The sequence below is a fragment of the Xiphias gladius genome, chromosome 8 (assembly GCF_016859285.1).
Source record: "Xiphias gladius isolate SHS-SW01 ecotype Sanya breed wild chromosome 8, ASM1685928v1, whole genome shotgun sequence".
NCBI classification, from domain to species: domain Eukaryota; kingdom Metazoa; phylum Chordata; class Actinopteri; order Istiophoriformes; family Xiphiidae; genus Xiphias; species Xiphias gladius.
In genome coordinates this window covers 9363482-9381213 of record NC_053407.1, presented here as the reverse complement: position 1 = coordinate 9381213, position 17732 = coordinate 9363482, and the positions used below count along the sequence as shown (strand labels likewise).

The 17732-nt window shown below is 40.9% G+C and overlaps 1 protein-coding gene across 5 annotated transcripts; it reads right to left on the bottom strand.

Annotated features, from left to right (window-relative positions):
- Positions 1 to 3: 3 nt before the first annotated feature.
- On the bottom strand, positions 4 to 17731 carry bcl2l13 (BCL2 like 13). Of its 5 annotated transcripts, XM_040132642.1 has the most exons (10): positions 17503 to 17731; positions 16919 to 17107; positions 16038 to 16114; positions 15574 to 15778; positions 12713 to 12802; positions 11659 to 11815; positions 10339 to 10411; positions 9985 to 10113; positions 2027 to 3085; positions 4 to 70 (listed from the first exon to the last, which is right to left on the bottom strand). In XM_040132642.1, exons 4-9 carry the CDS (start codon positions 15713 to 15715, stop codon positions 2036 to 2038), a joined length of 1641 nt encoding a protein of 546 aa, XP_039988576.1. In that variant the 5' UTR covers positions 15716 to 15778; positions 16038 to 16114; positions 16919 to 17107; positions 17503 to 17731; the 3' UTR covers positions 4 to 70; positions 2027 to 2035. The 5 variants fall into 5 exon arrangements, with proteins under 5 accessions (XP_039988576.1, XP_039988574.1, XP_039988575.1 ...); XM_040132640.1 differs by lacking the exon at positions 4 to 70 and having other exon boundaries at positions 1373 to 3085; XM_040132641.1 differs by lacking the exon at positions 4 to 70 and having other exon boundaries at positions 1373 to 3085; positions 16919 to 17055.
- Between the last annotated feature and the right edge of the window lies 1 nt (position 17732).

Below are 17732 nucleotides of genomic sequence, written 5' to 3'. Positions count from 1 at the left end.
GGAAAGTCAAGGTACAAAGTCTCATGGTTGGGACCTTCTGACATCCATCCTGTACTTCAACCGTTTCCCTCTGAAAGCAGGCAGAGTCTGAGTGAATGGGTGTTACATTGTGTAATACTGAGACACACGGAAACATCCTTTCTGTATCAGAAGATAGTATCTCTCCAATGCCATGTTCTAATAGCCATTCATGAATTTTCATGGTGATACAACTTACCACAACAACCTCAGATCCTCAAAGAGAAACTATTTCAATGCTGAGGCGGCAGCAGTGAGGGCGAAATATGCGTTGTCACCTTTTAATCATCTTGTCTAATAAACAAGACTAACAACTAAATGACACAAGGTCCCAGATGGAAGGATAACTAATCCTCCATCAAAGTTAGTAAGCCAGGGGACATTCCACCTTACCTGTTCACATTTCCTGTTTAGGAACTTCTCCTTTACTAGTTATAGGTTTACTGGGAGCTGTAGAGATTTTAGCTAGCTGAGATGGCTAAGGTGAGATATTCTTGCAAAAATATCAAATGTGTCTACATAAACTTTTTTTGTTTGTTACTACAAATCTTTATAACAGCATTCTGTATTGATTGTTGCCTGTAATATCTCACAGTGGACTTCTACTTCATTCAGTAGTAGAAGGTGGGCATAGGGTTGATAACCTAGTCAGAAAAACAGTGATTGGAAAGTTGTAGCACAAGTCAGGTACAGTAAAATGCAGTGGAGCAGTAATAGAAACGGTACAGGAAGTTCTGACGAATAAAGACACCTGCCAGAAAAGGTGATTTTTGAGCGGGGAAGTTGCCCATCCAGTCAATTCAACCATGAAATAGATTTTCATTAAAGGGAAAACTTGAATTCACGTGGTTCAGTCACATTCCTGCTTCTCTCATTATCTGGCGTTTTTCAGTTTAATGCAAACAAATTGTAGTGCAGTTTACACAAGGACTTTGATATGGCCAGCCCAAAAATCAAGGTATCTTTAAAAACTACCATGTGAAACCTTATACTGCATGAATAAAATGCAGAAACCCATGGTAACAAGAATGAATACCTTATGCTGTGACTTATTGTACTAAACTTTTTTGGGCCTTAACAGTATATTCAGATTTACATACAGATGTCAACTAAAAACTATGACTCTGGACCCTGAAGTGTACAATGAAGCAGCGGTGCTGTACCTTAGGAAACATTCACATACTTAAATTCATCCATGGGCAAAATCTTTAATGTTTCTATTCAAAAAAACTAAAACATCCTGCATGTAAAGTGATATAAATCTCTTGTGCAACATGCAAAGATGGAACATAGATCTAACCTATTATGTCTGTTTTGGTGGTACTTTTAGAAGTGGCTTCAAACTGACAAAAAAAAAAAAAATCACATTACTGGTTTCATTTCCATGTTATACATTTGGTTTGTTTATCAGAGGAAGTATCAGAATAACTTATCACAGTCTAAGGTGAAAAATGTAAATAGAGGCCATTTTGCTGCATAGATAGAGAGCAAGTAAACCTGAATTCACACAGCAATAGTAAATGTGGACTTGGAGGTTTTATTTAGCTAAGAGAGCGTTGTCAGTGAATTTTGCATGTAGCTAACACTGACTCTAATGGCACACAACAATCGCAACAGTAAAGCCACAGATACAACAGAAACCAAAACTAGCAGGATAGGGGTAAAGGTCACACACTTTCCTTTCTAGGAGATGAAAGGCTGGAGTCTTAAGAATTTAAACATTAAGTTCCAAGTAAGAAGATCAGGAATACAGTGGAGTGCATTGTTTTCGCCTTTTCTGTGTTTGTACCTGGTGAAGTGAAGCAGTGAGGACTCAGCAATAAGGTTGTGGAGGATGAGGAGAAACGTTCAAAAGTGTACCAGAAAGGGGAAAAAAAAAAAAAAAAAAATCAGCCTCATTTGATAAATCCAACACATTTTGAAGGAGAATCCCACTACGTGCCTACGAATATATTTATTTCTACCTCAAAATCTTGTAATTTGCATTCTCCTCCCCTGAGAAAGATACCTTTTTATTCTACTTCCTCCTGTAGCTAAGGACCCCGTATGCCATTACAGCAGCAAGGACCACCAGTGCAGCACCTCCATAAAGCAGCACTGGGAGCTCAGATGGTGGCTCCAGCTGCACTGGAGGCTCCTCAGCTGGGGCTTCTACAGGGGCCTCTGCAGCCTCTGAGACCACGGGTGCAGCTAGCGGGGCCAGAGCTGGCTCTGCCACAGTCTCTGGCTCTGGCTGGGGAGGCACTGCGACGGGCTCCGGCTCCTGTTCTGGTTCAGGAGCTGTTTCTGATATGGCTTCAGGCCCTGCTGGTGCTGTAGGGGTTTCCTTGGCTGGAGATGGGAGTGCCATCTCAGCAGGCACTGGTGCAGTGGCAACAGCTGGTTCTGGCTCAGGCTGTGGTTCTACACCAGAAACAGGTAAAGGTGCTGCAGGTTCTGGCTCAGCAGGAGGGGGCGTAGCAGCTTCTGGGGACAGAGGAGGCAGCTCTGATTCTGAGGAGATGAGGGAAGGTTCTGCTGACAAGCTTGCAGGCGTCTCTATTACAACTGGCTCCTCTAATGAAATCAGGGAGGCCGGGGCTGTGGAGTCTGCCTCGGCTGACAGTGGAACAGGTGGAGTCTGGTCCCTAAATTCCTCCCTGAGCTCAGCCAGCTCACTCTCCGTGCCTAAAACGCTCATCATGCTCTCCTCTATCGCTCCGACTTCACCGCCTTCCTCCAGCAGCTCAGCCTCCTCCCGCTCTACGTGGACAATGTCCGAGTTTGAGGAGTTGTTTTCGCTGCGCTCCTCAGCCAGAGCCACACCCTCATTGCTGTCCAGGCTCTTGACGTCTTCAGGGTCCATCGCACCGACCTGTGCCCAAGACTCGTGGCCGGCCAGAGACACAGGTAAGCTTTCTGTCTGCCAGGAGCTCTGCTCACTGCTGTTGTCTCCAGTGCAGAGTAGTGACGAAGGAGGGCTTAGCTGGTCTGGATGTTGCTCCCCTGAGAGGATGTATATGTCGTTGCTGTCTTCAGCAATGGTCGCACCTTGCTCCTCCTCTGACTCAAGCCTGAATATTTCACCCTGTAGGAGACAGACGAGAACAGAGATGGTATCAGTATTCTGTGTATTAAAAAACAGCTGAGTCAGCTGCTAATATCATTTACATAATATATACATAATAAATATTTAAATAAATGTATTTGGTATTGTATTGCGAGCTTGTTCTTTGTGTGCAACATTAAGGAGGGTAATATCACCCAAGAAAATCAAAAGAATAAACTCGATCATATACAGGTATAGAAATTGATGCTAACTGTCACACAGCTGAAATTATATTTTGAATCATAAAATTAACTTATGCCATCTGAACTAACATCATTTCTAATCAACTCATCATTTCCGGTTATAGATAAGGACAATGCTGCTTTAGCATTGACTGCGCTGCTTCATACTTTATGTTAGCCGTTTGTGCCACCTAGTGGTATACAGCTTTTACCCAACACTAGATCCAGCATCTCTAATGCTTTCCTATTATGTAACAGGTATAATATATGATCATGTGGGTATGAGTACCTGACACAGATGTCAGCTTGCTCTAGCAAAACACATTTAAGTAAACTGAATCAAAAAGTAAGGTCTGCTGAAATGTATTCACATTTGACCGCAAAATATTAAAAAAGTCAAACTAATTTCCAAAGCTGGATTGTCATGACATAACAGAATCAGAAAAACTGATACCTGCAGGGATATTGCTTTGTTACAATACTCAACACCCAGTTAGGAAAGAGGAAATAAATGAGTAGGAAAAAAACTAAAACAACTATAAACAGTAATAATAATAAATACACAGTAAGTGAAAATAAAAATGTATAAATTCAAGTGTGCGTAACAGCCATATCTTTAGGTTTTGCTGAGCATGCAGTGATGCGCAGAATCTACCATATGTGGCTCAAAAATAGGCCAATGACTTTGCACAATGAGCAGTAAGCAACAAGATACATGATGAAATGCTTGCTATCTTGAGGGCAAACCGCTTCTATGTTCACAGCACTACATGAATAAAGAGGTTAATAAAGATATTGTTTTTAGTTATCCTTTATCCTCTTACATTGTCTAAGAGTAAAATCTAACATGGTAAAAGGCCCTGTGAGTCCAGGTTTACATAGGCCTCAGCTTTGGACTTCCCATCTCAGGTGTTGCAGTAAGACATAGCCTTTTCTCATCAATAATTGTTATTCTACATTAGCATGCTAACAATTTCTCCGCAGCACTAAGCTCAGTTCATCCTAAGGGGAACACGAATGTGCGTACCAAATTTCATGGTCGTCTATCCAATACCCGTTGAGATACTTCACTCAGAAGCACAAATGTCAACCTTGTGGTGGAACTAGTAAAAGTGAGGGGATCACCAAAGTCAGTAGGATTCATCATCTGGGGACCATGAATATCTATATCTATCTGTAAAAGTTCATGAAGTCCATCCGATAGGAGCTGCTGGCTTTATGATAAATAAGTGATCTGCATGTCCAGATAATGAGCCGAGCTTGACTAGGAGGAAGTTAAATTTGGATCTGTCATGAGCAGGCTTCTCTGTCGTGTTGCTGTGCATGTCACGTAGGTGTGACTTGAATAGATAGGATTCAAACAGACAGAGGGCACAGAGATGTTGGTTTAACAGGGAGGGTGATAGTTTGTGTTCGTGAGTTGCACACAGAAAGGTTCTGACAACTCCCAAGGCAACATTCTCTCATTTGAAAACAATACTAATAATAGGTCATTATGTTCTTCAAAGCGTCCATAACCACCAGTTTGCATCTGATCAGCAAACCATTTAACTCCTGAGGCAGCACATGTAAACTAGTACTGACGTATATAAACATGATTTTTAAATGACATAGTTAAGCTATGAAGGTTATTTTCCTTACAAGGACAGACAGTGTCGTGCAAAGCAGCTGCATCCTGGGAGGCAGAGGAGAGATTAAATCTAACAGCGGTCCATCGTTATCCAACATTCGCTTTCTCCATAAGCTGATTAGCACGTGGGAGAGCAAGAGCGTTTCACAAAACCCTCACCCTCGGGATACAGCTTCCCCATCAGCTGGACACAACAGGACAGGGTTGTCATGTGGTAGAAAATCCACAGCAAAAGGTTGACGATGGCACTCAAGGACAATAACAATCAATCCTCCTTTAAAGTTCCAATTGCTACCAAGTTCTCAGTGATCTAAAATCCAAACTGACATTTAAACCTCAAAAGGCGATTGGTGCCAAAGTGAAAATTAGTCTATCATTCATGTATACTAGCTGGGTTGTCCAAATGTAGCAGCAACTATAAACTATTTATTACATAATTTTATGTAGCTTGGTGGTAGTCATTATACGAAGGTTTAACTATGCAAATTGTACAGGAAAAATACCCTATCTAACCAGGTCCAAAGTTAGGGGCACTATAACTAATAATGACACCTAGAGAGATTAATGATAAAAAACAGCAATTCTTGCAAACAACTTTGAAACCTGCAGCAATAATGACATAAAAAAAACAAAAAAAAAGGAAAACCACACACACCTGAGAACACAATCCACTTTGAATTTGCTCTATATATGTTCCTGCTTGAATGTTCCATGTTGTTGTTCTCCAGCACTGCTGACACTGGGAAACATACTAACCTTTTAAGAGGTGATCTGTTGTCAGGCGTGTTCCACATTTCTCCACCCTCGCCCCGAGACAAACAGATTGTATAAAACAAGTATGCATTCGTTTGGTAGAGACAAGGGTGTACAGTCTACCTTTCAATGCTTTTTGCCTTGTCCCTCTCACTGAGTTGCTAGCGCTTCACTCTAACACAACTTTACACTGCCCTGATATAAAAACACTGCACCTGAGGACGGCCGATAACGCCACTACCCAAAAGACCAGATGCTACTTTTTTGTGATTGTTACAAGTACTTGCCACAACAGCGCATGACTGTCACATACGGACAACACTCTGCGTCCACTTTCAAATCATTAACATTAGATCTGGGGTTGTTACAAAAGGCACGCTTTCCACATCAACAAAATGTCGAACTATCCCAAGTATCTAAAACCAGTGTGAACCAGTGACATTCAGTTTTGTGATTATGTTGATCAATGTGATGTTCACTGGCTCATATGCTCGCCTGACATTTATGAGGATTATGTCATCACTGTTCCTGATGGAAAAGCACTGCAAGAGGTCACACAGCAGCTGACTGAGTAAAACCCAGGACTGAGAGGAACTGCTAGACTGCTCACCAGTACCTAATTCTACCTTTAACTTATCTCAGACGGACTCTGGCCAACTAACTTATCACCCAGAATGGCTTTGCATACTGAAATATCTCACCATGGGAAGAATTTCCATCACCACTAAAACAGAAGTTTTAAATACCTCACTAGAAGTCCACTTACACTTGTCAGTGTCCACGCCTCCATCAACTCAAAACAGAGCAGTAAAACTGTCAAATAATCTCAGTTTCACCCACAAATAAAAGCTATAAAGCACACCAAATCTCTCTTCCTCCAACAGTATATTTTTAATTGATGATGATGATGAAAAGCAAATACATTCTTAGCAATTATTCATATTTTATCATCATATTTAGGCACACTGTATCACTTTAAGTTTCACAGATGCCATTAATCACAGATACTATTGCATGCAGTATAAAACAGTCCAACACAATGCATTGTATTTTGACAACCTGGAGGACTGAATGTGTTTATGGAATCTCTGGGAGAGATTGGGAAAACTCGTTTTTTTTAAACTGATGCAATAATCTCTTGCGGTTTGTAGCTACGCAGTTTGCATCACTAAATATTGTTTTTTTTGGCCAGTCATCATTCGCAGTGTTGGGGCAGCAGTGAGACTCATGGATTTACAGAGGGGCAGAGAAATGGATGGGTGCCCTGTTTAAACCCTGGCAGTCAGCCACTGTGTTGATGCTGTAGCAAGTTTTTCAGCAAGCTACAAGTGGGCCAGTAAAGCCCCTGGTGATGATGTTTTTAGAGGATTATTAGAGTTATTTTTGGGGCTTCCTCAGCCTGCACAGAGGCTCTGCTCTAGTCCAGTTTCATGGCAGTGCAGTTGCACAGTGATGCACATTATTTCACCCTGGAGCTGGTGAGAGGGTCCTTATGTAACATGGGGGGGCACTGTTACACTGCAGCGTGATGTGCCATGACTCGGCCCAGTCTGGAACCCTTACAGCACCTTGTCCTTAAAATATATTCACTTCAACTTAACTGTTTCTCAACAGCAGCAGCTGTTGCCAATATAAAACTAAGGGCCTACAGAAATTGCTTTATTTCCTTTAATTTATAGTCAAATCATATTTGTCTTCATCATCCCTTTCTCTTTGCTAAGAGGTCAGGTGCAATTGTCAGTGTGCCACTTTAAAACATCCGGCATCATATTTCATCACACTCACAAGGACTGTAATATAAAATGGCTGATGTGCACACTCAGGTCTCATGCAGCAGTTTTCACTGTCAGAAGGACAGCTGTCTAATTCCTGAGGGGGACAGGCCAACAACAGCATGCAAGCAGGCAGGCAGGCAGGCAGGCAGGCAGGCAGGCAGGCAGGCAGGCAGGCAGGCAGACAGACAGACAGACAGACTTGAATTCCGTCCCCACTCAATAATGTCCTCCTCCTATCCGCCCCTGGCTGTGCACTGTCTGAGATCTGCTGGTTTTGTTCCTGCCAAATGAAGTGTACACCACATTAGGGTCAATAGAATCCTTATTGTATTCTGGTGTAACTAACAAAAGGCATTGATGAGAGCCACCCAAACCTTGCACGGTGTGTCACTTGCATTACAGTCACAACAATATCCTGGAAGAGGATATGACAAGCAGAATATCCACTTTTCAACAATTCAACGCAGAAAAGTGACTGGTACTAATCTGTGCAGATCTTTTTTCTGCCGTTTCAATGCAAAGTGTAGTAAAGGATGAATAAATAAATAAGTACCTATGAATACCTATGATAAAGATAACATGTCTCTGCTCTCCATCTTCTCTTTTCTAATATAAAAAAACTTGATGTTCCTCATTTATTATTTTTATATTTTACATTTTTTTGCTCTTCACGTTTCATGGGCTGAAATCACAGTGCTGTATATCTACACGCAACCTGTAAACAATGACAAGAGCTGATAATTCTGCCAGAGAGGAAAAAATCTATTTGGCTGTGGAGAGTTTGTTACTGCTGCACAGTCACTCTCTCTCTCAGAGAACCAACTAGCACATATACACATCACCATCAATGAGCTCACTCTGTAGATGCTTCTACATCCCAAATAAAACGTCCTACCTCAGTCCGAAGTCTCGAAACCCCCTGGTGTACGTTGGAATAGAAAAAGCTCGAGAGTCAAAAAGACAAGAGAGTCGTACAGATGGAGAGGAGGTAGAAAGCCAGTTGGAGAGAAGTGTGCCTAGAGGCAGCTGTCAAACTAATGGAGATTTCACATTGCTGCCGCTGGCTCACCGTGCCCACCCCGTTCCTTTTCCTCTTCTCTAACCCCTCCCCTCCCTTGTATTTCCTCCCTTCCTATCGCCAGTCTCTTCATGCACTCTCTCTCTCCCTCCTCCTTCCTCTTCATGCCTCCATTGCTGATCCTGTCCCAGACTATCATCCGTTCATCCCCTGTGACATAACACAGAGCAAGAATGTGTCTTTGTTCAGAGCCAGCGTACACGTTACATTGCACGAAAATCAGGCAGAGCATCATAACAATGGCGACCAGGGCAGCAGTTAACATGTTAGGTCACCTGACCTGGTTGATAGGGAGCCATCTGTGACGCAGTGTTCCACTTACTATAACATTGGAGCCCTGAAGCCTCGCCAATATCATCACTGTAAAAAAATCTGACTCTAAAACACATGAAAAGTTCTAGTTGCAAATGTAACGTGTGTTTTGAGAATATGAAAACATGAAGAGTGTGAGCACAGAGAGGAGTAAGGACGCTTACTCCGGCTATCCCTTCATTTGAGTCAGTAACCACCGCTCTGGATTTGCTTCATATCAGCGTGTTCTTACCTGTATAAGTCGCAACATGCACAGCTGAACTGCAAGTGCCATGATGAATGTTCAGCTCCAGCGGAATGTTTGAACAAGCTTATTATCTTCATTGAAATATGCAAATCATTATTTTTTCTTCTTATAGGGATAAGCAACAGAAACACAAGTACATTTTCCATCCAAGCCAGGACTGAATGTTGTCAGCAAATTACTAATAATGTTGTAAATGATCACCAAGTTCTTTACATCAAAGTTAAAGCATTGGACTCTTGACTTAGACAGGGGTTGCTGGTTTAGTTCTAAATTAAGTCACTGTCCTGCAAAGAGTGTAAAAACTAGTGAATAAAAATAAGAATTTTATATCCTTAATAAAGAATTATAATGTTAATTACACTGAAATATTTTCCGTTTATTTATGTACATTATCTGCTGTTGATTTATTATAATCATACATACTTATTCCAGTATGACGTACATTTTAATCTCCTGTTTATGGTTATGTTGTTGTAGATCACAAAAGGGTCAGGGATTCTGGGGTATGAAATATCTGTACAGGTAGCTCACTGATGCCCCCATCTGGGCATTTACAGACCTGTAAATCTATATTAAGCATGGTACAAGCATTTTTCACTCACTTTGCACGACATCCCAAGTTCCTGTTTCATCCATGCTACCTCAGCACAATCTTGCACAATATGTTGCCATTAATGAAACTATTTTTGTTATTGTGAAAATATTTAATGCTAAAAGTTTTTTGGGTCAGTAATTCTGTTTTTTTTAGTGTTTCTTTTTTTTTTTCTGAAGATGTGCTAAACTAAAATTCTTGCTCATCCAAATATGCTTAACACAAAGTTATTTTTGCTTTTTGAGTGACTGAGAATAAAATGTCCTGGCATGCATTTATGGTTTCCTCCATTGCATGCTTAAAACTCACCCATCCCCCTAGCTGGATGATGTGTTCAGCTTCATCCTCCTCTAGGAAGCGCACCCCCAGATGCAACAGAGTTGTCACGGACTGGCCCTCGCTTTGTAAAGCCTGGAGCAGCACCAAAGGCACTAGCACCTGGAAGAGAGGGAAGGAAAGAGGAGAAGAAGTAGCAGTTATGGGGGAGAAAGCAAAAAAAAAAGGAAAGAAAGCAGTGGAGCCTTAAAAGTAAGAGACATTAGGGAACAAATATACGAAAAGGCAATAGTTCACAGAGCAAATGCAGCACCTTTTGCATGACATGAGTAATTCTAAAAGAGGAATTTAAGTAAAGAGGACAAGTTAAACTCATGGCTGGCTCACCTTGCTCCAGCCTCCCTGTGTGTGTGTTGAGAGAACCAGTGTTGTCTCTCTGAATCTCTGATAGTCCAGAGGTCTGAAACACAGACAGACATCATCACTGGTATTTAACAAAAGTTTGACATGAGGCTGTTTAGAACATACTAAAATGAACCTAGAATGCAAGAATAATTGTAAGAAAACACACCATACCGAGTATCTCACATTACCGGCTTTGTTCACCTGCCAAAAACCGCAAAAAACAAAAAACAAAAAACAAAAAAACATATTTGGATGCCAAGACTAGATTTGCCCCTAGCTTACTTATCTTGATAATACTGAGGCTTTGAACTTTAAATATGGTCACATAGAACATGTTTGTTGTTGTTGTTGTCCAGAGCTTATTATCTGCATTCATGGAGTCCATTCTATGTTAAGCTTGTACTTATTATGTTTTCTAAATGACCACTTGTGTGACAGTGAAGACTCCTGAAGCCACATTTTCCTCCAGGTTCAGATTCACATACCTGAATTTTATGTGTGCTGTGTAAACATGTGTGTCTTGTAACATGTGGATGTCAACCATGCTTAAAATGAAGGCTTTTCCTATAGTCGCAAATTTGTGTGCCTTGGTTTTCCTTTCCATTTTTTGCGCATTCTTATACAACCAAGGAGCTTGTCCAAAAGCCACTTTGTACTCTCTGGGGTAGTTCACCAACTATGAATGCTCTTTTGCAAACACGTCCTTCTCCACACTCACACAGTTACACTCATTCACAGCTGGAATTTGCCCGGTCCAACACAATGCATGTACGTGTGATAGAATGTGCCTTAACTGAAGAAATTCAAGGGAAAACTGTTTGGATATGGGATTGTGCTGATGGGGAAGGGCTAGTATGCAGATATGTGGATGGACTATGAAACGATTTAATGCGTCTGTAGACACTACATGCATGGCATAGTTTACTGCCAACCTGTCTTTATATTTCTGTTCCATTTTGTCATAGTTTTGTTTACATTCCTTTGTTTACACTCTCTTTCTCACTTGACTGAATAACTACTGAAGTTCAAAAGTTCACTCAAGAGAAACTAAACTACAGCAGTAGTATATTAACATTGACTTTGTCATTCCTTTGAGATTGTGGCACAGAATTTTCCTCATACTGTATGTCTATTGAGAGAACAGTTTAGTGAGAAAAAGAGCAACTAGCATATTATAGTTTGGTTAACGTACTGACCCCCACAAAAATGTTTCAACGTGACATGTAGATTTTGGATTGCCCATTAAGCAGTTAAGAAAAGGAGCAATAATGTCAAACATGGTCACAGCTCTGCAAAACTAACCCTGTGAGGAGTGTGTTTACAGCTGCTGCCAGGTATGTGTGAAGGTCTCTGGCCACCCGGTCTCCCATCACAGCAAGGCAGTCTTCAATAGAGGTCTCTGGGTTGGCCGGACTGAACACCAGTGATGAGTGGCGGTCGAAGCCTGTAGTGGAAGAGGCTGCAAACACACAGACCACAGGACACAATGATCCCTCACACAAGCAGTGCTGTTCATTTATAGGAAGCATATGCATTGCCAGAGAAGACAAACATGGCGTGGTCACAGTGAAGAAATTGAACTAAATTTTATAAAAGGCAGTGCCTCTTGATTGTGTGAAGCGTTAACTTCATAAAAGAAAAACAAACTGGTGATAACATATACAATTTATGCAAATATACTTTTCAGAGTGCAAAGTAAGAGTCTTGAAGACTCTACAAAACTATTCCGAAAATTTGGCTCATTTAATGGTTCATTGAATAGCATGGATGAGTGTGTCACTTTGGGAACATCTCCTGTGAAAAGTTAAGACTGTGATTTGTCAGGAAGGAAAGAAATCCTCTATTTATAAATTGTGCTTGCACTAAGTCTTCTTCGCTTAACACGATCAAGGAGGGTGGTCCAGAACAACGCTAGCTCATGCTACTCAGGGAAAACTGGATACGTAAAGAAACCAAACTTCTCTTTCACAGCTTACATTTCATTTTTTACAATCGACAAATACTAATTTCTGGATTCGTTTGCACAGGTAGGCAAACTTTCTGCATGAAAAAGAAAAGCTAGAGCATTTACAATTGACAAAAAAGTTTTACAACATTTAGGTTTTTGATTGTGCGCGTCTTTTCATTTATTTATAGAGTAGTGTATCATAATCGTGGTTTGTATGTATCTGCATCTGTACCAAAATGTCTACACAAAGCCATATTGTTGGTATTTCCGAATCGTTAGGGAGACTTGATTCTGTAAATCAAAGACTTGTGACCTGAATATTACTCGTATTTTGTAACTCAAACATTTTTCTGATTACAAACACTGGAGCTGGTTGTGTGAGTGTGTGTGTGTTATCTGTCTACTTACAGGCAGCGATTTCATCTTCCAGTTGCCTCAGCTCTTCCTCTATCTGCCCTTTTATCATTCTAGTCCTCTCTCTCTCATTCTGGGCATCTCCTGAAAGAGATAAACACATGACATATGAACAAACTCTCTCCCCCCCGTCTCTCTCTCATACATGCAGACCGACATTTGTTGACTGACTTTTAAACACTACACAGAACTTCACAAAATATTACACAAAACCACTAAAAATAAAAGCTGTTTACAATATTATTTCTGTTTTGGCATCATAACTGGATATTTTGTATGCTCTTTTGTGACAGTTGTCTTAGACTGTTTATGTTGTCTGTATTTATTGGCGGTTATTGTTAACAATGTTCTACTGCTGCCCTTTAGGCCAAGTCTCTCTTTAAAAAGAGATTTTAAGTCTCCAGCAAGACCTTTACCAGGTTAAATAAAGGAAAATAGAAATGAATATCTGCATTAATCTGCGTTCTGGGATTAAGAAATTGGTTAATTTACAACTTTTCTGCAGCTATGGAAGTAAATAAAGCCTTGAAAGTTAATGCAAACAGTTGCTACAGATGCTCCAACTTTTGCTACTACACCCTCTGATGCATTATTGGGCAAATACTGTACTGCAGGAAGTAGCACTGTATGTTGTTATCAGAATGCTGAGAAAAAGAAAAAAAACAAAGGAAGACAGACTGGTTGGTCAGGGGTTCATGCTGCAGCAAGGTAATGACCCAAAACATTAGAAGAACAGAACTTGATGGTGGCTTCAAATGATGGAAGACCAGCAAAGTCTCCAGACTTAAACACTATGGAGCACGTTTGTGATGAACTGGACAGAAGGTGAAAGCAAAGCCACCTGTAAGTGCAAACCATTTGTGGGAACTTCTGCAACAGTGTTGGGACGAACTTTCAAAACAATGTTTAATTTCCATTGTAGAATGCTACAAATGTGTTCGGCTGCTGAATGAGTCAAAAATTTGAATTAAAGTTAAAAAAATCTTTACCATCTATTGTTCAATTATTGAAATTCTGAGTACACTGAGACATTAGACTATGTAAATTTCAGTAACAACTTTAAAGATGGAGGTGTTTTTAAACTTTTGACCCGTAGTGTAAGGTTTTTTTAAACTCTAACTTTCCTGGAGGGGAAAAATGTTTGCAGGCTTGGGTGCAGCTAATACTTAAACCTTCTGCTTTTCAGTCACTCACCTACTCCTCCTCAGCATGCTGTCGCTGAACTCAAAAGAAAAAGCTGAGAATGGTGCTGTATCATCACATGCCTACAAGGCACCAATGCACAGATTTTGCAAAAGGCTGCTTGGATTTCACATTCAAACTAAATACAGTCATTTGATAAGGAAAGGTGACACTCTTGCCTCTTCACTCGCTCAACCCAAAAGACATTGGTTATTTACACCACGATGGAAAGTGGACTCCAATAGCGGTGTTGGTTTGGAACAGTACAGCTGAACTGGGGGCTAGCAGGCAATAGCAGTGAAATACAAATGACCTTTAAGTATCATTCTTTACTGATTTAATAGGTGGGAAATCAAATACTGACGTTTTTTAACAGGAAGAGGACACTCAGTCAACCCCGTTCCCACTCTCACTCTCTATCCCTGCAGCTCAGCTCATGAACACCCTGAGGACCAGTGTTGGTTTTTCCTGGGCTTGGTGCTGTTTCAGCATTCAGCCAGACAGCTAGCCAGCCAACTATTTTGCTTTGGTCCATTGGCGTGTGAGTAATCCTACGGTGATTACACATGACAGGCTGTCAGAAATTGGACCGGGTCAAGCGGAAAGCAGGGATCAGCCACTCATCTGCTCTTCTCTTCCCATTCTAAGCATGCACACAACAATAGAAAGGGACAGGAAATATAGAGGACTTCCGCTCTGTTTTTTTTTTTTTTTTTTTTTTTTAAACCATCTCTCCTTCTGTTTTCAGTGCTGAAAATGCCCAGGCATTTTTTTTCCAGATAGCTCTGTTCATATCTTGTGACACAGGGAATGACATGGCTGGCCTAAAATCCCACAGAATTGTCTTATCAACTAGGATATGTCTCTCCCTGCAACCAATAAGATTTATTTCACCATAGCTTCATTGCACAGAGTTATGACATGCTGTTGAAAAGTGTGGGACTTAGTTGCACACATTGTTTCTCTTACAGCACTTAACACACAGATTTTGAGAATAATTCCAAATGTGACGTGTTTAACTGTGTGTCAAATAGGTAAAGAACTATTCAAAATACACTTTGCTGTATTTTTTTTTTTTGGATGTCAGGAACATAGGGAACAAGATGAAAAACAGGCATGCTGCAAGCCTGAGGTCATGAAACAAGCTTGCTATAAAAGCCTCCGTAATGACAGGCCAGTCTTCAGCTTCTCTGGACACCATATTGGAATTTTTGTAGCTGAGCTTGTGAGGACCCTCACATCTGTTTGTTTGCAACTATTGGCTATTTCATTAATGTCATGTTTAAATGAGCAAATCATTCTCTGGATGTGTCACTAAGCCATTGTCAGAAAAGGCTAAATTAAGCTGGTAAACAGGTGACGACCGGCCAACACACCCTGAATATTTTTTGTTACTACCATGTCTGCATGTGCACACAACTCTATTTGTGTGCTGTGTGAATGCACAAATGTGAGGGTTGCCCTCATATATTGTCAGACTGTACAACATGAGGAGAACTACAGAAAGGACTGTTCATTACTGGACTTCAGTAATGAACAGTGTGTCCCTTCTAGACTCTTTCGTTTCTGCATTTCAATTTCAAATTGAAGCAACCCCTTAAACCACATTAGATTAAACTACAATACAACAACAAAAGCGAAATGAACCACACGTGTAAAGCCTTTCCTCTCACCTTGAGCTGTAGTTTGTGTGTGTGATCTACTAACAGGCAGCATTCCCAAGTAGTTGAGCACAATGTACTTGGTTTCATAATGGAAACCCTCAGGCACAACGGCAGTAATGGAGGCAGGAAAAGTGGAGCCCAAGGTAGCCATGGAACAGACTTGTGTCAGACTCTCAGGCACATTAATTCTTACAGTCAAAGCCGGACGTCTCACCTGAGGAAAATAACAGCCAGAGGAAGAATGATAAGTTGCCATTGTGCCACAATCGATGCAGTCTGCAGTACAGTCAATTCCACCTTAGGCACCCATTAACACAAAATAAGGGAATCCATGTCAGGATCTGGCTATAACTCGTGACGTTTGTCGTTTAACTGTAAAACAGCTATTCCACGCAAGACACAAAACAGATGTCCCACTCAGTGTCACAATGTCCTAAGCCCTCTGTGTCAGGTGGACATGTACACTTGCTCACCTGGCAAGGGGTTGATGAGGCTGATACTTGATCATTAATTGAGTTTTTTGGTGCCTTTGGAACTACTTGACTGCCAACTGAAGACACACAGAGAGAAAGGCACAAGATACCGTTATATCTCAGTTTGTGCGTAATGTACTTACATCATTAAACAAGTCAACTTACATAACACACGTGGCGGGCAGAGAGGCGTGAAAAGTCCTTCAATAAGGATAATAAGCCTTTTCCCTATCAAATGTTTAATTGGAAATTCAGATATTGCTGGACTATACTGTTTAGTCTCCTGTAGGTTTCCTGGACGTGAAAACCACGTTACGCACTCACTGACATAGCAAATGTTGACTCCGAACTTATCACCTCACATGGTCCTCCGGAGATGAGATGCCATCATACAGTCCAAAAAGTTAGACGGGTGACAAGTTTGAAAAAAAAAAAAAAAAAATAGAGGCAAAACTTCCGGCTTGAACTGTCAAAATAAAACCTCTTGCTGACTGACGGAGTTCCAAAAACGGGTAGCCGTTAATTCCAAAGCTCCAATGTTCAAATTAAAAAAATTATAAAGAGTATCGCATGTAGAATATAAGTAAACACAATAATCATCTCAAAAAGATGATTAGCGTGGCTCCAAAAGTCTATGATATAGCTAACGTTAAACAATTATACTCATTTAATATAATAGATATAGTTCGTTGGCTAATTACCTGGCAATTTACAGAAATATCTGCTACACAGAGAAGTGAGTTTTTGGGAAGACGAGTCCTTACTGGAACACCTCAGCACACATGCAAGCTGTAGCTAGCTTAACGGTACACGCTTAAGGTGCTGTTTCGGAGACGCACAACTTAATTGTAACTTAAACACAGTTAGAGTCGATTTCTTACCGTCCTTGTCCAAAGGCAAGCCAGGTGCCGACAAACGACAGGTTGAAGGGAAATATGCGACACGGTCCCCTGCAGCGATAGCTGTAGAGGGCAGACCACCACTGGCAAGCAGCAGGGACAGTAGTACACAGTGTGCTCTGGAAGCCAAACAAGTTGGCGAGAGTATAACACCGACCTTCCTGTCAAAACCTTCAAAATAACACTGTCATTACTTCGCGGGCAGTGTTAAAAATTTAAAGTGATAACGTAACGCTAACTTTAAAGTGAAAGTGTGTGATGTTTTCTATGGTCGAGCGTTAATTAAACTTTCCAGCGTATCCTAGCAACCGTGGGTGCACGATGTCATTTGAGCACCGGAATTTGTGACCACAGCATGTTTGGCATGTTTAAAGTTGGACTTCTCCTAAATGGGAATGTTAAGCCTACATGGTCATTCGAAATACCTTCCCAGAAAGTAAAATTTGACTCTAATACCCATAACTTTATAGAGATGGGAGATCAAATATGGCGCTATTGGGCTGACAAAATTACACAAAAACGGGCAGCAACAATGCGGTCCAAAGTATATAAAAGGAAGCGCCCACCTCAGCCTTTATCCTGATACTGGAGTCTCCATATTCTTCGCCCTCGCACCACAGGGATTGAATAAAAGCATTGTGGAATAATTATTTTGATGGTATTCTGCCTGCAGTTAAATATCTTAAATAACTGGGGGGAAAAACAGCGACCTGTGTATCTCCACATGCTATAAAAAAAAATTAGGAGGGGAGGTGCGTCATTGCCTTAACTGTTCCCTAATCTGAGGACCGGATCT